This window comes from Opisthocomus hoazin, chromosome 11 (assembly GCF_030867145.1).
Source record: "Opisthocomus hoazin isolate bOpiHoa1 chromosome 11, bOpiHoa1.hap1, whole genome shotgun sequence".
NCBI lineage: Eukaryota > Metazoa > Chordata > Aves > Opisthocomiformes > Opisthocomidae > Opisthocomus > Opisthocomus hoazin.
In genome coordinates, this window is record NC_134424.1 from 9,043,723 (window position 1) to 9,058,117 (window position 14,395).

The window sequence follows — 14,395 nt, forward strand, 5'->3', positions numbered from 1 at the left end:
TTTTCACTGCAGTGCACTTGGCTACTCCACTATTTCCTGGGCTTATGCGCCCACACTGAGTCATTCTTGAAGAAGCATGAGAAATGTTTCTCCATCAGATTCTGCCACCAGTTATTTTATATACACTATTCATAAACTCCAGTACTAGTTAAAAAATAATTTACTGCCATTTAAACCTAAAACTGCATGCACCTTGATCCGAGAACTGGGACGTGCTCTTTAGTCTTGTACTCTAGACACAGCTGAAATGACTGCCATCACATCTGAGGCATTTTACTTACACTAACAATGGCGAAAGACATCTGGAATAATATGCTAAATGAATCAGCTGCATTGGACAGCTGTTGTGTTCTTTATGAGCCATGTTTCTCTGGACTGTGCTCAAGACTACGCAGAGCTTTGAGTTTTGCCATAGGGTCAAGCCTCAGCTACCTCTGTACTCATCTCACAAGTCCTCCTGACATCAACGCCACAGTGTCCGCTGTGCCCGTGGGCTGGGCAAGGAACCAGTAAAGCCACAGCAAGCTCCAGAACGACGTACCACCCAAGAGCAGGAAAGCTCTGAAACAAAGGCTCGGAGGAGGAAAGTAGAAGTGGATTTGTGCAAGTTCCACTATCTGATGATATCCAAGTTGCACAGAGGTGCACTCCACTGCTGTCGTGGAGCAGGTCTTGCGGTGAGAACAAAGGAAAACTGACGCCCATGCATTTTGTTCTGCAGTGCTGAAAACATACAGGTCTGCAGCTATGCTGCTGCTGTTCGTCTTACTTATCCAACTCTACCGAAAAGGATCAAGTCCAGAAAAGTTTTAACCAGTTACTGACCCAGATATGGAAAAAACCCCACAAATAGGAACAGGAGTTAGTTCACTGAGAAAGAGGTCTTGCCAAGACCAAATGTTATAGTGAAGAGATCCGGGCAAAGATGATATGGACGTGGCCAAAATTAATGGAGTGTGGAGGCAAAAAGAGAAGATATGGAGAAATAATTTTGTTGGGCTAAATAGCAGGGGAGTTTCAGAAATCTGCCATTGATTACAGATGCATTACCATCAGACGCAAGGCTTATGTGAGTTTAGATTTATACCTCAGTTGTAATATCCAGTGGGTGACTCAGTTAATGGTATCTCCTTTGTCCTCTGTTTCTCTAGATCAAGCAGTGCAGATAATTATGAATAATGATAATGATTTGGGTCTCAGAGCAAATTTGCACAGATAAGCACACGCCTATGGGTGATGTGGCTCCATGCACAATAATTAAGCACGTACACCAGGGGAAGTGAAACAGAAAATGGGTAAAATCATTCCTCTACAAGATTTTTTTAGATTTTGGACCTGAAAAGTTGTACTGTGTGCCTACTGCAGGTAGCTGGCAGATTGATTTCAGAGCTCACAGACCTGAGAAAACAGAGGGTTTGCCTAAACAAGAGCAGAATGCGGTGCAGAAACAAACACAACAGCTACCTCTGAGCATGCTGATACGTCGCGGAGTGGAGCGGCAGCATGCAGAGACACCACAGCCCGCTTCCGAAACCTTGTGAGCTGTGTCAGGATGCCGCTGTGCCTGGCTCCCAGGCACCTGCCAGAGCCACCCCACACCTGGGCCAGGAGCAGCCAGCCCAGAGCCGCCCAGCTCCCCCCAGCCGGCAGCTCGCTGCATGCTGTAGATAGGCTTTGGCAAATCCACTAAATGTCTTCAGACACACTGCGCTGAACTGCCATCAGTGTGGTCGCTTACACATAACCGAGAGGAGAAGCTGGCCCATTGGATTGTAGGAGGCAGATGCATGGTTCCACGGGGATCTATTCAGATTTCTTTTGTGAGGACAGGCTTCACAACCTAACAAGGTTACTTTGAAAAACTTGCTTTTCTGAAAATACCACTGACGTTTTGCTTCCAGGATCAACACAGCAAGTAAGACTTTTTCACACCCTCTGGCAGCTTCCAGAGGAAAAGTTCAGAGGCTTATCATTTCATCAGCTGCAATCAGTTCAAAGGAGAATTTTGTTATTGCATGTTTTTAAGGCATTTTGGTGGGCTGCCTATGCGGGAGCAGCAGCTGACATCAGAGAAGACTGTCATTTCGCAACAAGTATATGGGGGAAAACAGGCCTCTTCTACATCTCCAAACAAGTAAAATGTTTAGGAGAGCTTCAAGATCTTTCCAGGCAGTATCTCCCACCTTCAGAAAAAGCCAACATAGCTGGAATTTATCTCTACTAACTTTGAGCCTCATTACAGACTCCCTGCACAAGTAATAGTTAATACACACATAGAAAGGCACTTCCAGAGGGTGATTCGGCTTTTGGTGACCTGAATAGCTTTACTGTCTGTGCTAAGATCTCCAAGTTCATCAGTTCATTCCCTCTTCAGACCTTCTAGCCATGATTCAGCTTCAGATTAAGACATCTCCATTTGGATGTCTGTATGTAGGTGTCTAAATGTCCATTATATCCACAAAAATCTTGTCATTAGATTGGGAATTCAAGGGTTGGATTCACTTTTGCATCCAACTAGGCTAAACCTCTGTCTCAGGCCCAGGTCTTTGCATGCCATAGAGCTCATCAGCAGTCCTTGCAGATTTTTAACTACAATGCTTCTCGAGGTGCTCTGCAGCACTGGCTCAGCAGGTGCCTTCATCTGCAGTGCCCATTTATCAGGGGTGAGCAGCTTGCTCTTAGCATCACCGAGCCTGAGCAGACCACAGTGTGCACTGCAGTGACGGCCGCATCATGTCAGTTCCAAAGCTGCTGTAGTCCAACAGCTTGGCTTGCTCTAGTCATGGGAAGATGTCCCTAAAAGGCAACGCTCTTCTGTTCTCAGTCACTTGTTACACGCTAGAATGGCTGCTGGAGAAGCATTAGTCCATGTGCTGGCCTTACGGTACCTACCACCTGCACAGTTTTAATCGAACTTAAGATTTATCTCAATTAGAGTAAAAAATCCTATACGTTGGGCAAAAAGACTTCTCTCTCAGGGAAGAATTTCTCTCCTCCCACTGCCTTGTGCTCATAATCCTCCAAGTTTTGACATTGCTTTGGACAGAGTCCAGCTTAGCCCACCCTCCCCTTCCTCACAAGTTCTAAGGAGGTATCACACAAAAGCAGGCTTGGTGGGACCATTAAACTGACTGCCAAAAGCAGCCCCAACAGGGAAGTGCTCCTCCTGGTTTTAGAGGAGAACGGAGTTCTCCATCTAGGTTCTTTTGTGAAAACTCATCGCAGGTGGTCTAAGACTAAAACCTCCCATCTCCTGTTACCCGAAAAGAGAAGAAGGGTGGCTTCTTGCTAAGGCAGGGAGGTGGCCAGGACATGCATCTTAGTCTGCCACAGAAAGGAGAGGAGATGATAGCAAGTTTTCTTTTATTTTCAGTGGCCCAGCATCGGACTGCAAGGCAAACTGCCTAATGTTTTTTTGCAGCAATGTAATAGCTAACCTTTCATATCAGTTCCCATGGGTACCTTGAAAGACTCTTTCTAGAAAGCAGTTACATGTCTACTGAATAAAATCAAGGAAAACATAACTGGATTCTTTCGCTTTTCTAGGACACGTGTTTCTTCAGTGTCTCAGAGATGGCTTTGAGTGCTTTTTGATAAAATGAATCTAATTAGCTGCAGATTGAATCCTAGACCAACAACGCAAATTACAGAATATGGCAAGGAAACTGAATACACCTTGAAGCAACAAGTACAAGCATTTGACAGACTGAGGTCAATACAACATTTTAGGTATCTTAATTCTGCCTGTGAAGCTGAGTGACACCAAGCAAGGCAGTGGCTGCAAAGGCCGCTGTAACATCAAGCTGCTCTCTGTCATCGCGGCTTAAAAGGCGCTGGATCCTGCACTGAATAACTCCCAGGGGAAATGCCTCATGAAGAGAGAACAGCGCTAAACTCTGCTTCCAGCTTCGCTCTCAGTATAGCTGAGAGGAGAATTTGACCTTTGGTAACTTGATTAATACCAAATTATCAGATGGTGGCTTTGGACTTTACTTGAGATTGCTTATCCCTGTGCCTTGCTTTCGACCCCGAGCCCCAGCAGACACCACCTCTGCACATGCTGAAAGTGGGGGGCAAGTCCCCCAGTCTCGAGAGAGCAGTGGAGCTGCAGATCCCTCGTCCACAACCTGCCCTGACAAAGCAGCTGGTTTCACCCTGGATGCAATGCCTTAGTGTTTTTAAGAAGTGTTGCTCATGTTTTTGACATTTTACAAAGGTTATTCTGCAATTTCTATTGAAACAATGTGGGAGAGGTGCCTATGGAAAAACACAGCTTTGGCACTCACAGCCCCATTGCAAAGCACCTTGAATTAAATCAAGCAGCACTGATACAACAAGTTTCTCCCCAAAATCCATGATTTATCACAAGCATAACCTTCTCTTCTTTATGTAATTAAACCAGACTCCAAGCAGCACAAATACAGAAGATTACACCCGTCTTACCTGGAATAGGTATAATGGGAATACTTTCATTGGGGACCACACGGGGAGAACTGCTGTCCTCCACATAGAAATGGGCAGTCTGAAAACACTTTCTGTTAACGGAAAAAGAAAAAGATAGATTCAGGGTGTGAAAACCTCCCCTGTGAAAAAAAAAAGCCGAAAACTTTCGCACATGTTCTGCTTCTCCATTTCTGCTCCATACTTAACATTAAGGAAAAGGATGAAAGAAGACATTACAGTTTTTAAACATCAATGCGTGAAAACATACATGCATTTTCTACAATTACAATCCTAATTCTGGATTCTGGTGTGCTCTAATTCATCAACATCTAACATCCACCCACCATAAACGCCTCTGTATATTATTGCTAAGTAGTATTGGATATGAAATTATCAACTCTGAAAAGTTAGTGGTTGCAGAACAGGTTTCAAACACATCATTCAGAAGGAAACTCTGCACACAAGAAACATATTCAACATACAGCTCAACCCAAAATCCATGTAAGATGCTAGCATTTCCAGGGAAAATACACTTACTGTAAAAGTTTCTGCTGTGTAACAGCCAACAGACAGTAATACATCATCTGAAACTGCTGCATGTCATGACGTTCTTCTATGAAAGCTATCCTTCAAACATTATGGTTTTTTGTTTGTTTGTTTTTTAACACTAAAGCCATATAATCCTCTTCCCATCCTCCTCCTGCAAACTTCTATTATACACCCTGCTACAGAAAAATGCAACAGACGCTTAGCTTGGGCCCCAGGACTCATCTCTGAAAAGGCCTATAAAGAATAGGAGAACTTAAATCCACCTGACTTTTTTACCTGTATTTAATGCAAAGCAGAGAGCACAAGCTGGTCATCACAGAAAAGGTACTGAGCAGAATAACATCAAGAGATCCGAGGAGACTCTGCATAGTGATGTTAACTGAGGCAGGGTTTTCCAACACCAGCGTCACTGCTCATTGCTGACTTAATGAGCTGCTTGAGGCTGGAACTGAATATTTAATGAGTCTTGCTTGGTGTGAGCAGCTATTGTGGCAGGAGAAGGGTCTGCTCTCATCTGTCGGGGTGCTTAACAATAGCTTCCCACTGCAGAAAGATCCCCCTCATCGCAGCCCTTAAGGAACTGCTCCTCTGCACCTGGGCAAAGTTTGCAGGCAGCCTTGTGAGCTGTGCCTCTGGTCAAGTCGCCGGCTCCCTGGCTGAAACATATCTGCACGTAGTGGCTTACAAGTTTCTGCCTTGCAGTCTGCGTTTCTGTCATTCAGGCATTGTGCACTCCACAGAGAGCCCGCTCCGCCGAGCCAGCTTTGCTGACACCGTCAAAGCAATTTGTGATCCCTTTGTTTTCAACATCCATACACACCAGAGAGCAAAAAAGTCACTGAATATCAAATCCATCTCTTAGGCAAAACCAGACACTAAAATAATCACGGACACTTGCTTTCCATGCGTTTGTGCTTTCTACTGCATGGCCAGAGTGCTTTATAATGCAAGCACATGCTACAGCAGCACAAGTACAACTTAAGACAATACAGAAGCAGGAGAAAGCAGATTTCACAGCATGGAGTAACTGTCTCGGAGCAGCTTTCTATTTTCAGGCATGATGTCTTGCATTGTGCTGGAGTTATTTATTTAGTGAGCATGCTTTTGTTAAGAAACACCAGAAGGTGTATTCACACAGGAGGACACAAGATGTGCAATAGTCTCACAGCATTTAAAAACAGTGGTTGAACTCCCCCCACCCTACTTGCTCCCTGTTCTCATTTTTTTTTGGCAGCCTTTATTTCGGACAATGCACACCCTGGGGGCACGCAGCAGAATAAATCAGTCACACGTAAAGAAGAAACTATGAATATGAAACAGGCAAAATGTTCCTGATTTTGATGTATTTGGGGCTCTTTCCCTTGAGTCAATACTACAAAAATCCTTGAACAGCTTCTCCTGGTAATGAAGGCCTTAAGAAGGTGTTTGATAAAAAGACAGACCTTTACGTAGGGATTTACAGGATTTTTTTAAGCTGATGATACTTAAGAAAAGCAATTATTTTCAGTAATTTGTTATACTCTGAGAGGCTCTGATAGGCTGGCATTATGGTTTTTTATGCAGCCATAAGACAGCTCTTCCTTAACAGCCTCCAAACATGTTAATTGTGTTGGATAGTCACATTGTGTGATATTGTAAGGCCCATGACAGTGATAGCTGAATGCCCTGTCCAGCGTATCTCTGCTGAGCACAGTGTTGGAATAACAATGTATTAAATGAATATTTCGCATAGTAAAGTTTGCTGTAATCCTTAATGTCCTTAACAATTCTGTATTTTATTCCTGGAAGACTTTCTGTAGCTATTTTAAAAAGGCAGTCACCGTGGAATTTGACTAAAGGTTTTCTCAAGTCACAAACATCATGCTAAAATACACTTACTTCTACACATACACAATATAGCATGTTCTTTACTTTACAATGGTGGATACTGGCATGTTAGGTGAAGATAGGCCGCTCAAACTCTTCTTCTTCACCTTCTCATAACTTCTGTAAATATTCGAAGTCTAGCCTCTACAGCTGAGCTCGCTGTGCCAAAGCCATCGTACCCCTGTCCTGGTGACTCCCTCTACCTCGGAGGCTCCTGGCGACAGCAGAACGCAGCACTGATAGGACTACGCAGGCTCAAACATGAGAGCAGGATAAAACGGATTGATCTTTACAAGACCTTTTACGGTGGGTTTCACAAACTTGCCACATTAATTTTCCAGGAAGTTCATGTATCAGTAACAACCCCATGCATCAGCACAGGCTTGGGGTGGACCTGCTGGAGAGCAGCTCTGCAGAGAGGGACCTGGGTGTCCTGGTGGACGACAGGTTGACCATGAGCCAGCAGTGTGCCCTGGATGCCAAGAAAGCCAATGGGATCCTGGGGTGCCACTAGGAGGAGTGTGGCCAGCAGGTTGAGGGAGGTTCTCCTTCCCCTCTACTATGCCCTGGTGAGGCGCCATCTGGTGTACTCTGTCTAGTTCCGGGCTCCCCACTGCAAGAAAGATGAGGAGCTACTGGAGAGAGTCCAGTGGAGGGCTACAAGAATGATGAGGGGACTGGAGCATCTCTCCTATGAGAGGCTGAGGGAGCTGGGCTTGTTCAGCCTGAGGAAGAGAAGGCTGAGAGGGGACCTAATAAGTGTTTATAAATATCTCAAGGGTGGGTGTCAAGAGGATGGTGCCAGACTCTTTTCAGTGGTGCCCAGCAACAGGACAAGGGGCAATGGGCACAAACTGAGGCACAGGAAGTTCCAGCTGAACACGAGGAAGAACTTCTTCCCTCTGAGGGTGACGGAGCCCTGGAACAGGCTGCCCAGGGAGGTTGTGGAGTTTCCTTCTCTGGAGATATTCAAGACCCGCCTGGACAAGGTCCTATGCAGCCTGCTGTAGGTGACCCTGCTTCGGCAGGGGGGTTGGACTAGATGACCCACAGAGGTCCCTGCCAACCCCTACCATTCCGTGATTCTGTAATTCTGTGATTCTGCTGACCAGGTCTGTTGCCTACTCTTGCACCTCTCCTCTGGGCCGCTATGATATTGGGCATAAATATTTAGGTCATAGCAATGCTTAGGTCATAGTGATACAGGGCAGAAATGCTAACGTCGTAGTAATATAGCAACAACTGCTCCAGGAGGCAGCGTGCCTCTCGGGGCGCCAGGCAGATGCCTCCAGGCCCCCGTGCTGGACCATGTCCATTTTTCAGCCTGGGACTGAGTGAGTGAGGAAACACCTGGGTGCAGGAAAAGCGTTTTAAAACTGGTGCCTAGTTTGTAGTAATAAATACCAATAACTGGGATCAAGGCTACTGAAAGGCACTTCAGACAATTTAGCATCTGCCTTCTCCCCCAGTTCAGGATGGTCCTTTCTGTCCCCTGGCATTTCCCTTACCCACTGCCTTTCCCTCAGTACACAAACCTTAAGAGGCAGCAGTTGCTAAGGCTACAAGAGGCTGCAGTAAATCTGTGTGCGTATATGGGGAGGGCTGGATAAAGGAAAAGGATGAGAGCAGAAAATTGCTTGTTTCGAGTGACTGGAGAAGCAGCCATGGAGAGAGGTGGGAGTGGATGCAGGGCTAGACAAAGTGCAAGTCTACAGCTGTTCTCACATGAGCACTTCAGCCTGTAACTTTTAACCCCTGTGTGCATACATGTGCAGGTGTTCGTACCTGTGTGCCCATTTGCTCAGGAAACTAACACCATCAGCAGAAAAAAACCAGTTTTTTTTCCATGATAGAAGCACTCCTTAGTGAATGAGCAATTGGGATTTGTCAATGGCATAAATGACTATTAAAATCTTAACCATTGAAACACTAATTTTAGAATAATTCTTGCATTTCTGCAGCATTGGTTGATGAAAAGCAAATCACAGCCTTGATTTCACTTCCAGAAGATTTCGGAGAGCCTGGCTCTCTTCTGCAAAATACCAAAGAGTCTGTTGTCTCTGAAATACGCCTGTGTGCAATGAAGCACACCGTTTTCTCTAGCCCCATATGTTTTTTTGTCTCCCTTTCCCTGGGGTACAATAACTGGGCGAGATTGTGGTGATCAGACACACAGTTGCCACATATGGACCAAAATGCAGAAAGTAAAACACTGCGAGATTAGCATCTCCCCGGAGAAGGAGCAGAGGCAGGGTCTGGAATGCAAAGACGAAGTGAGGGAGAGCATCCTCCTGCCCAGAATCTTTTTGCAGAGATACTAGCAGTGAGTTATTAAAGCAAAATAACAGGATGCAAAGTTCAGAGCAGCAGTACCTTATTATCAAGCTGAAAGCATAAAAATACGCCAAGAGATGGTCCTGATTAGCTGGGTTAAATGCTTGTTCCATCTCCACCGAGCAAAATACTAGATTAGCTTCTACACAAGCAGAGATGCCTCATGAGATTTTGACACTCAAAACAGGTTTCCTTGGTTATTAGTTAATAAACCTCAAGCAGCTTCTCCTTTATACTCATCTAAAAGCAAGAGGGAGAACCAGATCACATAATGGCCTGAAGCATGGATGCATTTTATTTTCATGTCGAAGACAGCGTCTTAGTGTTTAGTTAATACTGCCTGCAATACAAACACACTGGGCGCACTGCAGTTGATGGGAGTGCTGGGAATAGCTCCGAGGGCAGCGCTTGGCCTTTACTCCTCTGTACTCCGTCTAGCGCGGGCAGCATCCCCTGATCCGTGATGACAGGCGAGGGATCTGCACTGCTCCGGAGCAGCTGAGGCAGGGAGAGAAGGAGCAAGGGATTATTGCAGAGGGGCAAGAGATTGCTTCCACAGCGGCTGGCTAAAACCACCAGGACAGCAGCTGAACGCAGGAAAAATCGAAGGAGAATGCTTCCCTTTCTGGGGACACCTGAGAGCCGTGCCCTGCCCCACACACTGAAGTGACTGGCACTTTCATTACTCCTGTGTCCACTAGGGATCTACTCCTCCTTCCAGGCATTTCTGCTGGCTGAAGCAGCGTGTATTCTCTCTTCAAGGCTAGCCAGAGTTATACTACTTTATTTCTGTAATAGCATCTAGGAGCTCTAGGCTCCCACTTTCTTGCAACTACTCTATTCTTGGGTCATTACCTCCTAAAGCATGACCAATTCAGGGGCAGATGGCTTGAAAGGGTCCTGGAGGACTATTCACTACTGTCAGAGCTGGGCAAACCCTGTCCTCTGGGTCCCCTTCCTCCAGAAACAGCCTCCTGCAGACAGAAGTATGTACATTTATTAACAAAGAGGCCAAGAGTCCCTGCGGCCACCCTACTTTCACACACAGTCCTTAGCTGGTGGGCAGAACAAACAAGATAGAACAGGAGTCCAGCCAGGATCTGTAGCGGACCTCTAAACCAGGCTGCACAGGACATGGCTTAGCCATTATCAAATGCAACCTGGATACAGGCATTCATTCACCGTGCTCCTCCATCGCGGGGGGGTCTGCAAATAACTCCCAAACAAGGATCCAAAGGCAGGAAACGATCCTTTTCACTACCTCTGCACATTCATTCTCACTTTCAATAGAAGAAAAGATGCTTCAGATACTCGTTGAACTGTTTTGCATGTTTTCCAGGAGACACAATTAAGATTGGTTTCTGCTGGCACCAAAACCAGAGTATGTATGCAGTCAAGTGTACTAGTAACACATGGCTCTGCACTTTAAACTAGCTTCACTATTCCTTGGCAAGCATTTGTCACTGTCAGAATTGGCAATGACTCCTCAGCAAAGAGCCGCAGACTAGGGAACAACAGAAGTGCTGCAAATCACGACCATGTCACCAGCAGAGCAGCGGATGGGAGCCTGGACAACAGCTGTCTGCAGTCTGCACTGCTGTAGCCGGGGGTCATCAGTCACTGATTTTTATGAGTAATAAAACTGACTCAAGCATTAAGAAGAAAAAGAGAAGAGAAAACCACATGAAAAAAAGCTGATCTTATGAATATGAATAAGTGACCAGCATGGAGCAGTGATATTACGTTCACTGTATCAGAGGGGCATCTGCATTTACTCTTTGTCGGCCAGAAAATGCCTTATATTGCCCCAGTTTTTTATGATTATTTTCCTTCCCAGGTCTTAATGCTTAATGATCAGAATTCAAAAGCTGAGTTACAAAAGAACATATGCTACACCGGAGCGGTAAGGCAGTGGAGACTCACTGAACTTGAGCTAGAGGACGATATACAAAGCAGGAATGCATAAAAACCAAGAGAATAAAGGAAAGTTGAAAAAGGAGGGAAATTTCCCTACAGTAATGCTGATTCTCCTGCATATCCCTCCCAACGACGATACACCTTCTCCCCACAAAGCAATTTCTGCCTGCAATCTTCTTGAGCAGTGTTAAGCATCACACAGATAATGATAACTGGAGAGATCTAGACACTACATGGATGGGTTTGAGAAGTTCACAGCATGCCAAGTCCTTGGCATCCTTTCCTAGAAAGAACAGTGAGAAGTAGACTGTCCCTTTCATGGGACTTCCTCTGGCAAGGAGAAATGCTTTCTCACACTAGTGAGTTGTTGTGCACCCACACAGTCCCACAAAAGCTAAAAGGATCCAAATCCCAAGTCACCAGCCCAACCACACAAACATACAACCATGCATTCTGCAGTCTCATAGAGAAAAAAAGACAGTAAAAAGGCTGGGAAAAGGCAGATGGGGAAAAAAAAAAGAAAGTGGACAAAACTTTAAGACGGTATTTGTGATGAACACCACACCACTAGTGAAATTGTCCATCTGTAAAACTAATCTGCAAACAAGACTAGGGATTTTTGACACAGAAAGACAGCTAATTTAATATTTATGGCCTAAATTTGCCAGCTGACTACACAGCTCTCCACAAAATTAAAAATCCTCTTCTCTTGATCCTCTGAGATCCTATCCTGCACCAGAGACTAGCCACCCATTTACATCACATACGGTACTGAGCTCAGACATTATGCAGGAAATAATAATTTTTCAAAGGGTATTCAAACAATTAAACAGTTAAGAAATGACAACACGCCCTGAGATGAGCTGCTTTCCAGTCCTCCCCCCTCCATCAGCTGTGCGACCAGAAAGTGCCCAGGTGGCCAATGCAGAAATGCACTTACAAAGCTCTTTAACTGCAAATTGTAAGTGGATAAATCTTAGTTTAACTCAGCACAAATATTTTCCATGCTTCCTTGTCCCATCTTCCTGGTGCCCCTGGAGAACTGTGAAGGTGATGGTGAAACCTTATTTGTGATGACACTTGGCCCTGTAACACTTGGTAGCTAATTACTCTCCCGGTGACCTCTGACAGGGCTAGGAGCATCAGACCTTCCCCTCCTGCTTTAATCAATACTCACAACAGCTGTGTTGGATACACTCAGCAATTTTACAGATGACTGAATGGGTTTACTCATCAGTATTTTGTACTGCAAGTGAAGAAGCTCCCTGGTTATACGTACTACCACTCAAAACTTTAATGTCTTTAATTTAAAGGCAAAAATGGGGTAGAGAAACCTATAGGTGGTATCTTAAAATGGTTTAAAAATTAGGCATGGTTTTAAAAACTAAAGGGAAGCCCAACATATTCATTTTCCTCTTCCTGACCTAACTATTTGTTTAATGCAACATTCATAACAAAGACTAGAAAATCACAGAGGAAAACAAAGACATGCCTTTTCCAATCAAATAATACCTTAGGCAGTTCCTATAAAATGTGTACTTCCAATGCCCCAAACGTCATGTAATATTAAAAAGGAGCCTAAAACTTTCTCACAGAAAGAAGCTAAATTTAACCAAGTGAAGAGTTGTTCTGTAATCACAAGAACTGCAGCAATCAATGAAGATTGCCTCTTACTAGAGAGAAGCTTTTAGTAGCAGCTCTAAGAACTCAAAATTGGGCATACTTGATATTATCATTTTAGGACACAAATTACCTTTGGGATGCATCTTATGAAAGGAAAGAATAAAAACAGGGTGGCACACTGGGAGGCTAAAATACAGGTATTTTTAAACACAAAGTGCAATTCATCTGGATTGAAACTGTGTTATAAGAAAAAGAATACAGAGATGATCCTACCTAAGAGAGGACAGAAGAAACTGGGTCTCACTTTGGAACATTCACCTAAATGTCCCTAATTACTCACACCTAATTACTCTCCAAATAGAAGAGCCCTGCTCTTCCCTTTGCAAAAACACTCTTCCTTCCCTCTGAATGGGACATCAGGACATTCAATTGACAATTATTTTAGGTACCCCAAGCCACAGCCTGGAACCTAAGCATAACACAAAAATGTGCTAAAAAATTAGGCACATTTTTTTCCTCTGGTTTGATGGCCCTGCCCATCTTCAGGCAGAAATGCCAGTTTGTTAAATATAATGAAATACTCAATGGGAAGCTCCCTCTTTCTCATCAGACATGTCCATGTGCACCCGGACTAAAGCTGCATGGGAGAACTAGGAAGATTTCCTAACTCTGCTGGACGTAGTTCATGTTTAGCTTATTTGGGGCCAGGATAAAATCTTAACTGTCATTATTTCCTTTCTCTCTGCATCACCATGTATTTGGAGGGTGGGCTTTTTTCATTAGCCGTGTCAAAAGAAATAGCTACTTAAAAATTTTTATGGTCTCTCTGTTAAGTCTGTTCAGAACACAATTAGAAATGGCACAAAGAGATACCTTTGAAAGCACAGCACAAAGGAAAATAAAAGAGCAGCTGGCACCAAGAGCAGAGAAGCAAATTATTTAGTACCTGGCAGATAATGAGAACACTGAAAATACACTACTTAATGCTAGTGCTTTGACAGGGCTACGTACGTCGCCTCATCACGCTAATACAGACAGACCGGGTGGCAGCCAGCTGGTCCTCCTTCACCACCCAACTCCCTGAAAGCAAAGACTTGTAAGCCGCCAAATAATAAACCTGGACAGAAGTCCTGAGGATCATTAATCTCGCTATCAATCAACCCATTTGGAGATTCACTTCTTGCTGTCGCTGATACTAATGTGGTAGTGTCTCAAGAGCTCTGGGGAAGCCTGGAGTACGTGTGTCTGAGGAATTGCTTTAATGAGTTTCTTACATTCAAAGGTTAACAAATGTGACAAGGAAACACAAATATCAGAGACAATAAACTACCATCCACTGAACCAAACCACTGAGCAATACCGCACTGTGTATTCTGCTGTGGGATGCTGAACAGACCTCTAACTAGCTCTGCAAAAATGCCCCAGTCAGACCCCAGTGACCCATCTCAGATGCTGGGTGAGATGCAGGCATCTCAGCTCGAGCTCTGCCTGCTCCAATTCTCCTTATCTGCTGGGCTAAGTACCTTGGGCATAGCTCTGCATTAATAGAGCTATACCGCAGAGAAGCAAGTTGTATCTGCTGAAGTGGTGTTCCGGTTAAATCGGACAATCAGTGTGGTGTGAACATACCCACTGGGCTCTCTTCGCTAAATACAACAGACCC

At 44.6% G+C, this 14,395-nt stretch overlaps 1 protein-coding gene across 1 annotated transcript in view; it reads right to left on the reverse strand.

Annotated features, from left to right (window-relative positions):
- The window catches only part of PTPRG (protein tyrosine phosphatase receptor type G), a 412,574-nt gene that overhangs the window by 39,147 nt on the left and 359,032 nt on the right, over window positions 1-14,395 (reverse strand). Inside the window, exon 14 of the mRNA XM_075432501.1 lies at window positions 4,444-4,535. Within this exon, the coding sequence (XP_075288616.1) occupies window positions 4,444-4,535 (92 nt within the window). The remainder of the gene's footprint in view (window positions 1-4,443; window positions 4,536-14,395) is intronic.